The sequence below is a fragment of the Buteo buteo genome, chromosome 9 (genome assembly GCF_964188355.1).
Source record: "Buteo buteo chromosome 9, bButBut1.hap1.1, whole genome shotgun sequence".
NCBI classification, from domain to species: domain Eukaryota; kingdom Metazoa; phylum Chordata; class Aves; order Accipitriformes; family Accipitridae; genus Buteo; species Buteo buteo.
The window spans coordinates 8,096,969-8,113,288 of NC_134179.1; the positions used below are offsets into that span (position 1 = coordinate 8,096,969).

Here is a 16,320-nt window from a genome sequence, read left to right on the forward strand (position 1 = left end):
TAATGAGAGCGATTGAGAAGCCTCGGATGGTCATTATTATTAATACCCATAATAAAAATGAACCAGGGAGAGGTACACCCCGTGTGCTCTTTTATGCCCTTCTGGTTTCTAGACTGGTAGCTCTTTCCTCTGGGACACCTCACGGGAGGTTGGGCAGTAGCAGTGGCCAAGATGCTGGCTGTGAAGGGATGTTGTTAAAAGCATCACAGAGACTAGACCGTGCCTGCAGCACACACGGGTACCTTCCAGTTGGCCCTACGGGGAATAAGAGCCGCTTTTGAGTTGGTTTTGTCCTGCTTGCTTTCCGCTCGTACCGCGCAGCCTGGGTCAGGTGTGCACAGGCTCCTCGTGCATCGTGCCATGCCAGCACCCTGAGCAAGCTCTGCTCAGCGAGGGGCAGTGCTGGCAGCCGAAAGCACTCAACAGTTACGAAAATATGTTTCTTGTTCCAGACTTGAGCATTTAGTTCACCAGGCAGTGTCCGTAAAAGCTGTGATGTGGGGCATGTGCACCCTACGTGGTATTGCGCGCTTTGGGTTGCCAGACCAGAATTAGCTGTACCTATCGTTGTGCCGGAATAACCAGAGCCGTCCGGGCAGTTGGACGAGGTGACCATTGTAGGTCCCTTCCAACTGAAAATAGACTATTCTGTTCTAAGCTAGGCAGCGTGCTGCCCATGCCCTCGCCGGCCTGCACTGCCTCGTCTTGCTGGTCCCTGGGGCTTTGCAGGGTTTGGGGGCCTGTAGCTCTACTGGAAGCCCACACAAGTCAAGGCTGATGCACTGGGAGCTTCCAGGAGCGCTCAGAGTTCAAGCTTGTGTTTCCCCGCATGCTACTTGGTGGGAAATCTGCACTCCAGGAGAATGTTTTTAGGACTCTGAAAGTATGGGAAAACGGCTTAAACATTCAAAGGATGTGCTTGGATGACAACAACTCCTCGTGGGAGTGAAGTTTCTGTGTGAAAACTGAGCTGAAGGTGCTTGTGCCTTCACTTTCCATGCAGAATAAATACCACGCGAGGCAGCGAATTATCTCACAGCGAAACCTCTGCAGCAAGAACTTCATTGATTCCAGCCACATAAAAGTTCATTTTGCTGGTGTAAGTTCAAAACTGTCACTACGTCTCAGGGAGGAAGAAACACAGGTGTGCTTTGTAAAAGCAGTGATGGAACTACAGCATCCTTACTCCTCTGGCAAGGTGAGCCGGTACAGCCTCTGCACATCTGCTTTTGGGGACCATACCTGTTATGGAGGGGATCTCCTAACGAGAGAGGGGGACATAATGCTGGGCAGAGAGTGGGAAACCAAGCCAGAGAAATGCATATCTGAAACAACACGTGCCTTCACAACAGCGGGGCTAGTGAAACACTGGAGCTCTCTGACAAAGGAAACAATAAATTCACCATTGGTTGCTGTCCTCAAGTGGAGGTTGGACAGGTTCCTGGAAGACAAGCTTTAATTCAAGGATGTTATTGGACTCTGTAGTGTTCAAGGACGCCGTAGGATGAGTAGCTCCCTCCACCGGAGGACTGAGAGGGTGAAATACCCTGACCTGTGTTCAGCAGCGGATCAGAGGAGACTATTGTGGTGGCCCCTCTCAGCCCCAAAGCCTATAAATATTCACCCTCCTTGTAATTATTTCTGTTACTGCTCACGCTCAGGTAAAAACATGGAAGCACTCTGAAGCAAATCTCACTGCCGCTGGAGTCCACATGGATTTGGTTTGGCATGGGCTGGGGTGGGGACCAGCAGTGCAGACCCCCTGCTTGGGTACCTGCCCCACGCTGGGGATGCGCTGCTCCCCGCTCGTACAGCAACAGCAGGTGAGCCAGATGTAACGATGCTTCCTGCGGACTTCAATCTCATTTCACCCCCAGGCTTTGCAGAGAACATGGAAGCTGCTGCTCTAAAGCTGCTATTTATTCATCCCCACTTAAGCTTGGGGGCTTAAGGTCTAAAGTGCGCTGTGGTGTTGGAAAAGAAAGAGCCCTTTAGCAGTGGTTTCTGTTAGAAGGGAACCCGGTTTCCAGGGCTGGCAGAGGTTTCAGGTGATGGTGAGGGATACACAGCTAGTCCTTCGCCATCCCTCAGGAGGCAGAGCAGGGCTGCTGCTCCCCACCTGGGGTGCTGCAGGAATGAGCGGTGGACACAGGGACTCCAGCAGCACAGGATCCTCCAGTGCATTCAGGGCTCGGAAGCATTTTGTTGTTGAAATCCAACTGAGTATGAATACTGATTTCCAGTATTTTCTGGCTGCTGAGTCCTGCTCCTCCAGCCCAGGCTGGCTCCTGGCGCCACAGCTCCCAGTAACCAGCTCAGTCCTGGTGTGAAACACCTCTCTGGGCAAGATTGAGCACTATGGATTGTGGTTTTCAGAGGACGTTCATGCTGTTTATTGAATGTGGTTTATTTTGGAATGATAGCTCCAGGTTACAGTTGCTCCAGGCTGTTGCTGGCAGCAGCAGCCACCCCTCAAAGCTGCGGAGGTGTTGGATGTCAGGAGAGACCTTTCTCTTTTCTGAGAACCAGCATTTGCTGTGGCCTGTTGGCTCCAGGAGCTGGACTGGAGTCCCTGCAGGAAAAATGGCACAAATAGCTGGGTTTGGTGGGGTTTTTTTCAATGAGTGGAGCAAATAAGCTGGTGGAGGAAGAAGTGGAGAAAGGAAAACTCAGGCAAATCATTGAGTGTCCAACTTTGGAAAATGGCAAGCGTAGCTGTTTAGTCCTTTGCTTTTCACTCTGTAAATTGAGGTTTCCCCGCCTTCGGTCTCATCTGCACCAGCGCTTGTTTTCATCTATGGATAAGCCCCTCGCCTACTATCGGTACTCTACCCCTCATACTCCACTCCTCGCATCCTGACGTGGGGCAGGAGAAGGGGTGCCGCGCAGGGTGCTCCTGTGGCTTCCAGGTTTTCAGGTGTGGGGGCTTGCCCAGCAGTACCCGGTTGGGGAGGGGAGAGCCCCTCCAGCGGCTTGGGGGGGCTTTTGGAAGCAGGTCCAGACCTTGGACCCCTACAGAGAGAGCCTTTCCTGTGAGAACCGCAAAGGAGCAAGGGCACATTAATATTAATAGGTCCAGAATAGGCATCAGTGGGGACTCAGCAGATAGTCATATTTAACTAAAATGCAGAGTACGTCTCGGCGGCAATCAGGAGGTTTTGCCACGTGTGTGGGAGGTAATATATTGGTGGTGTTACAAGTAGGTCTGCAATGTGTGAAAGGGCATCTTTCTATTCAGATGGCTCAAGACGTGATCTTGTAAAAGGCCAACATGTAAAACATACGCTGCTGACATGGCCTGAGTGGAAAAGCAACAGGTTTTCATTCTGTGTGGGAAGGTAAAGGTGATAATCTTTCCCTTCCCCCAGTGCTATTTTGGTAGCAGCGTATCAGTGTGTGCTGTTGTACGAGGGCACGCCGCAGGAGGGAAAGAGAGGTCTCTGAAAAACGGCTCCCCGAAAGCCACACAGGCCTACGTGCTGCCTTCTGTCCACCATGCCTTTAGCTAAAACTTGCTCTGTTTACAAGGCGCAGGATATTTTCTTATGGCCAGAACCATGAGCTGACTCTGGGCTTTACAAGACTCACTTGCTTATCGCTGATGACGATGATTCTTCAATTAGAATTTAGCTGGCAGCTTTGGCGATGTGATAAGCTGCACTGATACCCGTAATGGGAGTAAAAGCCTGTTGGTGTCCTACCTGGGATGGGTCGCAACCTGTGCAGCACCTCCAGAGCCCCTCGTCATATGCATAGTCACGTATGTAGTAATGTACGTAGGAAGACACGACCAACCTTCCAAATGCAATTCTTTGTTGTTTGAAGATGCCGGAAGCTGAGCGGCTGGCTGCATCTCTTTCATTGCCCACTCTTTCCATTTGTGATGAATTCATGTAGAACAGGTGACTTTTTTAATGTGGCCAAGGAAAAGTGGCAAGGTGCATCTATTTAGAAAGGAAATTGGCTCTGCTGGCGTGCTTACATCACCCAGCACTCATGCTGCCTAACGTTGTAACACGTTGTACTGTGGGTGCTCCTCCCTGTCAATCAGAGTGCGAACCCACTGCCACGGGCTCCATCCTAAAATACCAAACACGTGAAAAGGTTCAGTGAGCACGTAAATACTCCCATTAAATCGACATGACTCCCCATACACTTCAAGTAAAGCCTGTATGGTGTTTAGAGAGCTTTTAGCCTATTCACTCATGCTGCCAAGGGTGCAATGGAAATACCAGACACCGTAAATGGAATTGAAAAGAGGAAAAAAGGAGGGAATTGGGGGGGGGGGGGGGGGGGGGGGCGGGTAGGGGGTCGTGTCCAATGTCCTTCAGCAATTAACAATGAGAAAGGACATCCAGCCACGTTTTGACCTTCCCTCTAATGGAGCTCGCAGAGATGCTGCCAGTGCTTTCACCCACGTCGGAGGAAAACCCCTGCTGAAAGGCTGCAGCCTTTCCCAGCCGGTCCCTCTCAACCGCTTGTGCCCAGGGATTTTTTGCCGTGAACACCCAGGCATCTCCCTCTAGCGGCATCTCTTCCCATCCCGGGTAGGTGCTGCCAAGACCTGTTTTCTCGGAAGTAAAAGGAAAGGCAGGGTTGCGAGGGCTCCCAGATTCCTCCCCTTGTACTCGTGAGTCGCCTCTGTAGTTATCTATCTGCTGCATTTATGAGACTAAAGGAAACGAATACATCTCTCATGAACTGACAAGCTGACAGGGGACAGCTTCACTCATTGCTGCAGTTCTGGGCCAGCACTTCAGACCCTTCCCCACTGATATTTTCATTAGCAAAGAGCTTAATGTTTGTAAAGCTCTGCAGTACCTTCTCCTTAGAAGCCGCTACGGTGAAGCAATTACTAGGGCAGCAAACACCGGGGACACACAGACACAGAACAGTTCAATTCCTTGTGTGGTTTTGTCTGATAATCGGTAACACATTTCATTTTTTCAGTCTGAACGCTTGTGCTGTTGATTTCTGGGATATCATGATTGTCCCCGCTATACATGTGCTTACCTGCTCTGCTACGTGATTTGCATGTAGCTGTTCAGTATCAAGTAATATCACCATTTCTGTTAGTAAACAAAATGTTTTAAGAATGCTTTCGGTTTAACTCCAGCCTTCTGAAGTGTGTTGCTGACCAGAGCAAGCTACTTGCAGAGGAAAGTTCAGGCCCCTCAACTGACACACATTCCTTTTATATGTCACTTTTCCCGGGTTGCACATCTAAAAAGTAGTAATGCTTTCTCCATACACCTGACCCACGGGCCAGTTTAGGTGATGGAAGCAGCTCACCACATTTCCTATTCTCACGAGTGTGTTGTGAAAACAGGAAGTGTTATAGGCTAGACACTTCCAAAGTGATTAGCAAAGGCTGATATAGCTGCCAAACCAATACACTCCATCCTGACCTGAAGGACCCACAGCACTTTAGGGTTTGTGCTAATGGAAATGTCACCTGCCCGCTCATAAATCAAGCGGCTCGTGCCATTCCCTTGCACGCAGATGCTACCCACATGGTAGTTTTTATTTCGCAAACCCGCAAGAGGCTGGTTCACCTAGCAGCCTATGACGAGCAAAAAAGAAAGGCTGTATGAAAACACCATCTTTCAACAGAACTGTTTTTATTGTGTAGTGAAAGACTGAATCTAAAACTGGATGAAGAGGAGTATCAAACAGCATGTTTTACCTAGTACATACAAAGACAGACGCTGCTGAGGCTCGAGCGTGTCGATCCTTGCTCAAACCACAAAGAAGCAGTAACTCAGGCTTCCATCTGCATTTTAACAGCTGTTAAGAAACAAGGTAACCGAAGGGTGCAGCTTCTGGAGAGACTGGCAAACAGAAAAGAACCAGGAGACGCATCTAGTATGTGCTGCGGGATGGCAGGGTAAGATGAGAAATCAGCTGGCAGTTTTATCGCTTTCTCCATTCTCTATTAGTTTCCTTTTCTTTTCATCCGTTTTCCTCTTGAAGATGCTATCTCTGTAGAACTGAAGTTCTTTGATGCTTTCCCTGATGTCATCAAGTGCTCTGAAAGAGAATTAAAGAGGGTTTCAAAACGCCTGTGCACATCTTCAGCTACATCTGGATTCTAGCGCTTCTGAAAAACTCCAGGCTGTAAGAAATCAAGGTCTGATATGCACAGATCGCACATCTGTCAGAAATAAAACCCACCCTCACTAGTCTCGGGTACGTAGAAAGCAAAAGAAGTCCACCAGCGCTGGCACGCCAGGGAGTAACACACAGCTTATTAGTTTACGTCACCGTGGGACATGGAAGCTCCTGAAAGCCAACAGGTTCGACAGCTTCGAGTACTAAAACCAATTCAACCCAAGACAAGGGCTCCAGAGACCTGCTTTCAGCTCCTGCCTTGGCCTGCTTCTGGCTTCTGCAACAGTCACCCCTGCCTTCTCTTTTCATACCAGAGCCGCCCCTCCTGCCAAGCATGGCCACATCGAAGCAGAGAAGTAAAGGTTCAGTGGCTCCTTTTCACTGTCGTTTAGGACAGTCGTAGCTCTAAGTACCAAACAGCACCTACAGAAAGTCCACCGCAGACACTTTAACACCCAGGTGTCTTGCGCTTTTTTCTACGTTTAGTCTGCGCAGATGAAAGAGCAAAATGGATGCACTTACATGGTATATATGGACTTATCAAAACCTATGGATCCCACAGGACCCACTGTCTCCTCTGTTCAGAAGAAGCAGAAAATGTGGCTTTCTAGAAATATGTGTTAATATTGTGCAGGATCTTTTCTTGCAAAACCTCGAGGCAACTGCAACTTTTAGGGATGCCTCAGATGCTTGCAGGAGAGTAACTCAAAATTAAACCCTTCCACAGGAAGGAGAATGAGCTCCCTGACACATGACGACCTCAGGAAGACAGCCAGGAACAGAACTCTCATCTCCCCATTTACAGTCTTCCAATTTTAGTGTCTCTGCGAACAACTCTGCCCCAAAGAAGGACAGATAAAACCCATTGTTAGGCTACCATTTTCATGTGCCTTCTCACCGTGACGTCTAAGAAGTGACAGATGTATCTATGTTGCCAAACAAGCGTCTTGGCTTGAATAGCAAACAGAGTGAATCAGAGCAGATAAGGAAACTTCTGATTCTCTGTGTTTTAATAATCCCTTTCCCTACACTAACCAGGCTTCAGACAGGAGGATACAAACGTCAGGGAGCAGAAGCACACGGCCTCTGCCATTGTCTGCATTAGAAGCGGCAGGCCGGGAATTCAGAGGAAGCTCCACACTCTGCTTGCGAAGAGCACAGTGTCTGCCCAACAAGCCCTGCTCTGGTATTGACAAAAGTAGAAACTTCACCTGTGAGAAGCCGCCTTCTTTGGTGCAAACTCGTATTCCTCTGGATACCAGCGTCTGCAAGTGGAAAAAAGTGCCACTTAAAAAAGGAAATTGGGGTTCAAAAATATGTCCGGTGGCTGTGCAGGTTTGTTACAATCGGTGAAAGAATTTCGGCTTCCCTGGCATCCAGAGAAGCCACAACCCTGGGAGTCAACGTGCTGCAAGCTCCAGAGCGCGCCACTCACAGAGTACTCCACGGCTCATTCTGCGCATCCGCCCGAACAGAACAGATGAAAGAACGAGGTGGCGGTGGCAGGCAGCCCTCTCCCAGCAGCTTTTAACCTTGTTTTAGAAGAGCGCGCGTTAGTGCCACTTAACAGGCTTCCCTAGATTACCTTTCATAAGGACTGCTTAATTTGGGGAACGTTTACCTGCAAAGTTCTTTGACAGTGCTCACATCAATGATCCTGTAATGAAGATGCCTCATGAACTGAGGCATGTATTTGTCAAGAAATTTCTTATCTGCATGAACAGAGTTACCTACAAAGACACAAAACAAGGTGTTTCTTCAAAGACGTTACAAAGCTACTGTGAACGACATCTAAACGAGAAGCAGGCTAAGCGAGCTGGGGAAAGATCATAGGGTATGAAAAGCTATTCGCAAGCAGCTCGTTTATCCCATTTTCTAGTAAATATGATTGCAAAGGTTTGTCAGATTTTCATTGCAGGATCACACGCTGTTTAAAAACGTAATCCCTCTGTTAATTCTCCAGTGACTACTCCTACAATTTCTGTCGCACAGATACGTATCAAAGTACTATGCAAGCATTGGGTTTTCCGCAAAGTGACAACAGGCATTGCTATTCATTTCACTTAGCATCAGTCCCAAGACCGTACGTGAACGTCCTGAATGTAGCTCCAGGTAGCAGGACGTTTGGCAGATTCATATTTGGCGTTTGGGTTGATACACAGGGAAGAAAAGACGCCGCTGGGTTCACTGCTCAGATTTTATGGTCACAGATTGCTGTCAGCAGTTAAGTGGCCTGCCCCAATTATAACCATACACAGAAACATTATTGCAAAGAAGAATTGAAGTTTCCCGCAGCAATGATGTGCAGTATTTGCTTTAGGGAAGCTGCAGAACGGATGATGCCATTACTGAACCTCTCCTTACTAAAAAGGTTTTGATTTGCATGCTAGATCTCGGCTTAGAAAAACTAAAGCATCCCTGCCACATACATCAGCGGGCCTTTCGGCATCTGGCCAGGAGTCGCAGGAGGGATGGTATTGTTACTGTTAAGAAAGAACATACTTTACCTGCGAGAGGACAGAGACCGGGGGGTGTCTGTTGTCGTACAAAGGAGAGAAACTCATACTCCGCTTGCTGCAATGAAATTTTACTCTCCTTCACAGCCTTAGTAAGGCCAGACTGCAAAAAAGAGCCATCCATCATAAATCAGAAATACACTGCCAGGAAAGATACTTCCAGAAATGCTCAACAGCAAAAGGTCAACCCTTCAAGCATTGGTTGTTCCCCAGCGTGCCCAGAAGTACCAACTGAAATCTGTGTTTCAATATTCTGGGACGTCCCCTCGCCTTTTTTTCTCTCCAGGCATCGCCACAAGCAGATCTGACTGATGTGCAGGGTGCCGCTCAGCAAGTAAAAATTAGCACAAGTAAAGGCGACCGTAGCATAGTCCTAACAACCCTGATGTTCCCGTGGGTTTTAGTGGTTTGGATTTTTTTTTCTTTCCTGGTCACTGTACTTTCCAGGGGTGGTTCTCAACTACCGAGATGTTATGCAAGTCTTGTTTATACACCTGTACATATGTGACCCAGGAAAGTATTAGATTTCTCTTTGTTGAAGCAGAGGCATTCACCTCCCCAGCGCAAAGCAGTAGGTATAAATAAAGAGAAATAATCAGGAGTTGTGGCTTAAGTGTTTATCAAGATTCCTATAAATCAGAAAAGTTCGTTCTTTCTTTTTTTTCAACAGTTAAATGTCAAATCTGCTCCAAGTGTTCTCAGTGATTTATTTCCATCTGGCTACGCTATATATTTCCACGACTGTGCCGCAAAAATCTACTTGACAGATCCAAGTGGTGGTTAAAAAATTCATTATGTGGCTGCATTTTCATCTATATTCTAATTGCTTCTCTTTTCTTAGTCAATTAAAAATAAGTAGCTCCTCAGGAGCAGCGATAACGTATGCTACCATCTTCAATTCACTCGTGAACTGAAGCCGAGTTTGAGTCCTCAACTGGAGAAGGGGAAAAGCACCCATCACGGTAAATTAATATTCATTTTCCAAACTCTTGCTAATCCTTCCCGGGGAGAGTGAGATGCCGAAGGGGGAGGAGGGGAGGGGTTATGGGTGTCTTAAAACTTCAGCCTTTAATTGAAAACTAACTTGAATTTCAATTCATAATCAGGGATTGGAAAATCCATTCGTTTTCTTGCTACCAGCAAGGAGGAAGCTTTCTTTGGTGGCTAAAAGAACTAAAAGTAATCTCTCACTCCAAAAGTTAAGCTTTCGGCAAAAAAATACACTGCGCTTACGGCGCCGAGGGGACGGGCAAAAATAACCATCCAGCGTTTACAGTAAATGGGCCTGTCGCATTCTACAAGTACCTAACTTTGCAGCGATAAATCTGCATCTTGTCAGCTCTGGACCGTTCTACGCTGACCTTGCCCCTGTACTTACTTGGGACTTCAAGCCACCTCTTCCCCTCTCCCATCAGAATTATTCTTTGAACTATTTTACGCAACACGGAACAGACTTCACCGGGAGGAGCTATCAGAGGAGTCCATCCAACCCAGCCTACAGCTGGGACTCCGGCAGAGGCACGCCACAGCCGACAGCTCAGCAAGCAGACTGGGGAGCTGAACCCGACTTCTTAACCTCATGCCGAGAGGCAGGCGCTGAGCCTTCTGCCTTTGAAGACGGGAGCCAGTGCCACACATCCGAGAGAGGGATCCCATTCCCAGGCCCACTGACACTTGCCTTGCCCTGCCTGCAGCTCTCCCGTGTGCCATTGCTCCAGCCATGTCAGGGGAGCACTCACTAGCTGCTGGCCTTTGCTGATGCTTCTGGCTCTCAAGTCAGAAAGTTGCTTCCAGCACTATTCAAACTTATTAAAAACTAGGCTACAAAGCACAGGCTGCTTCGGGGCCATCTTGCAGCTGAGATACAGGAGGACAACTAAAGATACAGGAAAGCAATCCGCAGCTGTGCCACAGATGACTTGCGAGACCTTGGGCAAAACGTTACGCGTCAGCTCCTCGCTACGAAATAAGGATGATACTTACTGTCTCCCATTCTTTATCTCCTCTGTTTGACTGCAAACTGTTCAGCACAGGAGCTGTCTCTTTTTAGGTGACTGTACCGCAACTAATAATTCTGAATTATACGTCACTCTCACCAAGGCAAAGACAAGAGAAATTGCAGCGTGACCGCTCTAGAAGGGTTACCTTCCCGTGATGCTCCTTGCACCACTCGGACATGCCGTCCAGCAGCTCGTCGGGCTGATTAATGATAAGGTTAGGGCCCTGTCAGGAAGAGAGAAAGGTAACGAAACACAGCTTAGTATCAAGCACTCGCAGTCTCCAGAGGCAACGCTGCCACGCACAGCGGCCCCCCGCCATTTAGGGAGTCGGGGAAGCAGCTGCTTGGAGGGTAGGTACGCAGCGGCAGCTCGGGGGGGGCAGAGCAGCATCCACCCTGTCCCCCCACTCGCGTCTGGGCCCGAGGCGCCCGCTTCGGAGCAGTAGATGCCCAGGCGGCCGGAGCAAGGGGCCGCCCCCCCCCGCCCCAGCAGCGGGGCCCAAGGGCCGAGGGCCGCTGCCCGGCTGTTATTTTCTCCAGCTTCCCCCGGGAAGCAAGGGCCGAGCGCGCCCCGGGTGCCGGCCGGGCAAGGCCGGGGAGCCCGCAGGGCCCCGGGGGCGAGGCCCGGCCCGGCCCGGCCCGGCGGCTGCTCCTCCTCACCTCGGCCAGGACGTTGAGGTCGGAGTCGGTGATGAGGCAGGCCATCTCCAGGATCTGGTCCTTCTCCACGTCCAGGCCCGTCATCTGCCGCGGAGAGGGGAGGGAGGGGAGCGGCACCGTCAGCGCGGCCGCCGCCCGCCCGCGCCCCCCGCCCCGCTCCGCCTCCCCTCCCCTCGCCCCGCACCTCCAGATCCACCCAGACCATCCGCTGCCCCATTCCGCCGCCGGCCATGGCCGCCGCCCGCCGCCGGCCCCGCCACAGCCGCCCGCCGCAGCTCCGCAGGCGACCCAGGCCAGCGCGGCTGCCGCCCAGCATCGCCGCCGGGCCGCAAAGCGCCGCCGCCGCACTACAACTCCCGGCAGGCCCCGCGGCGCCGGCACGCCCCCGGCGGGCGTGGGCGGCGGGCGCGGAGGCCGGTGGGAGATGTAGGCGCGGCCGCCGCCTCCAGGGACGTGGCGGAGGAGGAGGAGGGCGGGGGGATCCCGGGAAGATGCTCCGCGGACGGCGGAGCGGCCGAGTCCTCCCCCCCACCCCGGATAAACCCGGAGAGATCCAGGGGATGCCCTGGCCGCCGAGCGGCTCCGGTTAAACGGAGCCAGTTTTGCTGCCCAGGGCTGAAACGAGGACGGTTCCGCTCCGGCCCGGGTTCTTTCCAGGGAGGCTTTTAATGCTCCTCTCCCCGACAAGGAACGCCCCGCTATCCTGCCCCCAAAACGCCGCCCAAAATATCAAAGAAGCCAGAAAGCATCCCTCCCACCTCGAGTCCCTCTCAGGGGATGCACCCTGCATCCAGCACAGAGACAGACCCCTCCCACCCCACCCCACCAAAACACCGGCTTCCCTGCAGTGGCCATTTCTCTGAAATTCTGGCACTTTGGGGGTCCCTGTCCACCCCCCGCCCCGCAAAAAGCCCTGAGGTGTCAGGTTAACAAACACATTTAAAACTGAGGCACTGGCTGCGGCAGGAGAGCTTGCTGCTAGTCGCTTTACAAACATTAAAAGGTAACTTTGATGAGTTGGGTGGGCTAGGTTTGGGGTTTTTTTATACATATACACGGTAAGAAACAGATTGGGCTTTGCCACCAAGTTCTTTACGAGCCCGTTGAACGGGCGTTAATGCCGCGACGGGTGCCACTTGGCCTCTCTGTAGCTCTCCCTCCGGTAGTCATAGTCGTGGCTCCAGCCATCCCGGTGCCTGTCTTCATAAGCAGGCTCCTCTCTGCCCCCCCGGTAGTGATGCTCGGCATCGTGCCCCCTCTCCTCAAAGCCGTACTCCTCCCTCTTGCCCCTGCCGTAGTCAGGTCCCCGCTCCCCGAAGCGCTGCTCGCGGACGAAGTGCCTGCTGTCTGGGTGGTAGGGGTGGGCGCTCAGCCTGCCCTTGCGCTGGGCCGGCACCTCTGGGCGCCGCGGCATTTGGGAGGCCGGCGAGGGGTGAAAAGCATGGGGAGCGTGCTGGTAGGCAGGCACGGGGAAGCCAGGCTGCTCATACTTCCCCCCAAACTGAGGTTGCTGCCACATGGCGCTGTTCATCTGGAAAGAGAAGAGAGGAAAAGGGTCAGCGGATTTGGGGCACTCACTTCCCAGCAGCGTGCTTGAACCTTTCCAGGGGATGGGGGCCAGAGAAACACTAACCCCCACAATGGCCTCTGAATCACACATTAACAACACCGTAAATACAGGGGAAAAACAAAAGTTGCTGGTTTGGACACGAGACTAGACGCTAACTTACAGAGCAGCTATTACCGACTGCTTCACCTACAGCCGAAGCTCAAAGCTCTCCCCGCTGTTAACCACCTTGGCGGCAGAAGCCCTAAACGTTCCAGAACTGTCATTTCAACACTCCAAAAGTACACTCCCACAACCTCTCACAATCGTTACAAGAAACAAGTACTCAAAATCAGAGACAACTCTGTCACGTGTCATCTGTCAGCCATGGGCCACTGCAGGGTCAGATGCTGTTAGCACAAGCAAGCAGCCTACCACTGCTTGTCTCTGAAGGTTATCGGCCGATGGCAGAGACCGCTGCGCTGACGAGAATCCCGCTGCTACCGCACCATCAGGACTCCTGTCGTATCTGCAGAAAAAAAAAAGGTCAGGAGCTTCAGCCTTAAACTCAAGACTAGCACTTGTGTTGCGCACTTGGCAGCGCCCTCCCCACTTTGCCTCAACGGACCTTTTCCGCGCTTGCGTTAAAACGCAACGGTCTTCTTTTGGTGTTCGGATTTCAGGCACTAAAAAGGGTACCAAGGGCACTAAGAACTCAAGGATTTTCTCCATAGGGAAGAGCAAGCAAACTGCGCTGGGGAAGAGAGCCAGGAACACAGCAAAATGCGCAAATGCTCTTTTCTGCTTCAAACTACGTGCAGGTACCTACGGTGTGTGCTGACAGGACTCGTACCTGCTGCAGTTTGATGCCGGATGCGGCGCGCCAGAGGGGCTGGTGTTGGCGGCTCCATGCGGGGACAAAGATGGATTGCCGTCCTGAGATGCATGACTGCTCCCTGAAGAGAAAGAAACATTCCGCAAGACTGACATACGTGAATTAGAAGAACTTGGGTATGAAGTGAACTTGCAAGGCGCTAGCAGTTGCCACGTGCTTAATTAGCTCTTGAGTTTCCTCAGTGGCCTGCAAAAACACGTCATCCAGTCCCCAGAACAAGACACCGCAACTCTCTTAACACCCGCAGGGAAGGATGCAATTGGGCAGCGATGTTCTGGCCTACATGCCTCATTCAAATGACATCAGGGACGGCTTTCACTGCCTGCGTGACGATTTCGAATGGCCTTCAAGGGTACCAGTGAAGCACCAGAAAACTAACCCAACAGAAGGCTCAGCTCCTGGACTGCACCTGGCCGTAACTGATGGAAAGGTGCTAGGGGGGAAGTACAGGGACAAGATCACACACCTGCTTGACACCAACTTGCTACGAAACCAGCACTGGCTGTTATGTGAGTGACCGCTGGATGAGAAGCCAGTGCAGTTTACCCCACCCCGTGTCAGTCTGCTGGGCTTTGGGAAGGGGCAGCCGACGGCAATTTTGCTTTCTCTTTCTCTCATAAGTGGGTTACTTAGTGCTTCTTTTGGCGGGTACCTGATCGGAACTGGATTTTGATGGGCCTCCCGTACAGCTTGATGCCGTTCAGCAGGCTCAACCCGTAGGGGACCGACTCCTCGTGTTTGAAATTCACGAACGCAAACTGCTTGGGTCTGCCGTCTCTGTCCTTCGGGATCTTCACTTTAATCACCGGACCCGCCTGCGAGGCAAGGAACGAAAGGCGTGAGAGGAGAAATGGAGCAGCTCCCCGAAAAGCTGGGGCCGGGCGGTTTGTCCCCGGAAGTTTGTCCTCCGCCGGCCGCCGTACCCTCCCTCGCCGGGGCAGGCCCGGCCATAGCGGCCGCGGCCTCCCCCGCTATAAAGCGCGGCCGGGCGGGGGAAAGGGGTTCGGCTGCCGGCCGGTACCTGGTGGAACAGCTCGAAGATGAGCTCCTCGGTGACCTTGGGGTCCAGGTTCCCCACGAAAAGGGTCCGATCCGCCTCGGCCGCCGCCGCCCCCATCGCCGCGGCCGGGCAGCTCGCGCTCAGCGGCGCCGACGCACGCCTCTGCGCAGGCGCCTGCGCCGTGACGTCGCCGCGTCAGCGTCCGCGCCCCCGCCCCCGCCCCTTCCGCTGGGCCTGGCCGAGGGGGACCGGGCCGGACCGGGCGGGGCTGGCGGCGATGGCGGAGCCGGTGGAGCCGGTGTTCGGCGGCGGGAGACGGGGGGTGGGGAGAGCCCGAGGCCCGGGAACCGGCCCGCCCGTCTCTCGAGCGAAGCGGCGGGCAGCTGCGGGCTCGGTGGGCCCGGTGCCTGCGGCGGGGCGCTGGCCCGTTCCCTCCAGGCCCTCGGTGCTGAAGTCGTAACTTACCGTCAGCCCTGCGTATCGGACCAGAGTTGTTCGCTGCAGCAGGCGTGGCTGCCCCAGCCTCAGCCGAGCGGCCGTTCTGGTCAAAGGCGACTTTTCCAAAACGGTGACAGAGATTTCAAAACCCCCAAGTTAGTTGTTTGCAGGTAGGGAAGCCTGCAAAGGCTGTCGATTCCCGGAGGCTTGCGGCGGAAAGCTGGGGACGTCGTCGCTGTGGGCTCCTAACCCTTTTCTCTCTTATGAGTTGATACTTGGGGAGCCCAGCCGCGCCCCGTAGGGCCGGACACCCTCCCGCCGCGAGTGCGCTTAGCTGCACTGATGGCAGGCCTCCGGAATGGAGCGTGGACCTCACTTTGCGTCGTCAAAGTAACAGCGGGAGAAGAAGCCTAGGTGAAGCCAGCAAGAGAACGGTGCATTTTGTGCCGCCGCCTGGTTTTATTGCCACCATACTGCGATGGCCGCCTGTGTCCCGAGGGCTGCCTCCCGCAGCCACGCTAACTGGGGAGGGCGGCTTGGCCCTCCTCCGTTAGACTGTTAGGTGAAGGGGCCGCTCTTGGGTTCGTGTTTGGGCAGAGCGCTGGACAGTCGTCTCCCAGCTACTTCACTTCTGCAAGTATTTTGCAAAACAGCTCCCCTGCCCCTGGCGCTTGATCCAGGACAGTTCTTCCCAGCGACTGTAATCGCCTGGCTATTTCAGAAGATGCTGGATGTAGCACAGGGGTATTTTCCATCTGGGAAAATTTTGAAAGGGGAAGTCGAGCCTTCATTTTTCATTAGATTCCAACGCGTTATGGCAGATCCTATTTTCTTGTTAATTAGGTGCTGTTCATTTTCTTCACTTCATTACTTGCTACCGCACCTAGAATTTATATTCATTTGGTTTAATCGTGTTCGCCTGGTTACATTCTAAACAGTTACTCATTCAGAAAGGAAATTATTACCTCGCTCTGCCAGGACTTCCACTTTGCCTTAATTTCCCTGGAGCCTCGTTTACTTCCCTCTGCTTTTTCTTTTTTTTCCTCTCTGGGTCCCCTTGGGCTTGGCTAGAAGTGTGTGTAGCATTCGCACCACCGTCGGCTTGCTCCCCGTGTGCCAGGCAACTTCCAGCAAGCACTGTGGCCCTGCGCAGTG

The 16,320-nt window shown here is 52.4% G+C and overlaps 2 protein-coding genes across 2 annotated transcripts; both read right to left on the reverse strand.

Annotated features, from left to right (window-relative positions):
• Positions 1–5,604: 5,604 nt before the first annotated feature.
• REXO2 (RNA exonuclease 2) lies at positions 5,605–11,630 on the reverse strand. Its single transcript, XM_075035183.1, has 7 exons — positions 11,471–11,630; positions 11,287–11,370; positions 10,773–10,850; positions 8,619–8,730; positions 7,733–7,841; positions 7,323–7,376; positions 5,605–6,030 (listed from the first exon to the last, which is right to left on the reverse strand). Exons 1-7 carry the CDS (start codon positions 11,600–11,602, stop codon positions 5,901–5,903), a joined length of 699 nt encoding a protein of 232 aa, XP_074891284.1. The 5' UTR covers positions 11,603–11,630; the 3' UTR covers positions 5,605–5,900.
• Positions 11,631–12,254: 624 nt separating this feature from the next.
• On the reverse strand, positions 12,255–14,900 carry RBM7 (RNA binding motif protein 7). The gene is made up of 5 exons (XM_075036760.1): positions 14,749–14,900; positions 14,380–14,542; positions 13,686–13,788; positions 13,268–13,361; positions 12,255–12,817 (listed from the first exon to the last, which is right to left on the reverse strand). The coding sequence occupies exons 1-5, from the start codon at positions 14,842–14,844 to the stop codon at positions 12,401–12,403; spliced, it is 873 nt and encodes a 290-aa protein (XP_074892861.1). The 5' UTR covers positions 14,845–14,900; the 3' UTR covers positions 12,255–12,400.
• Positions 14,901–16,320: the final 1,420 nt, after the last annotated feature.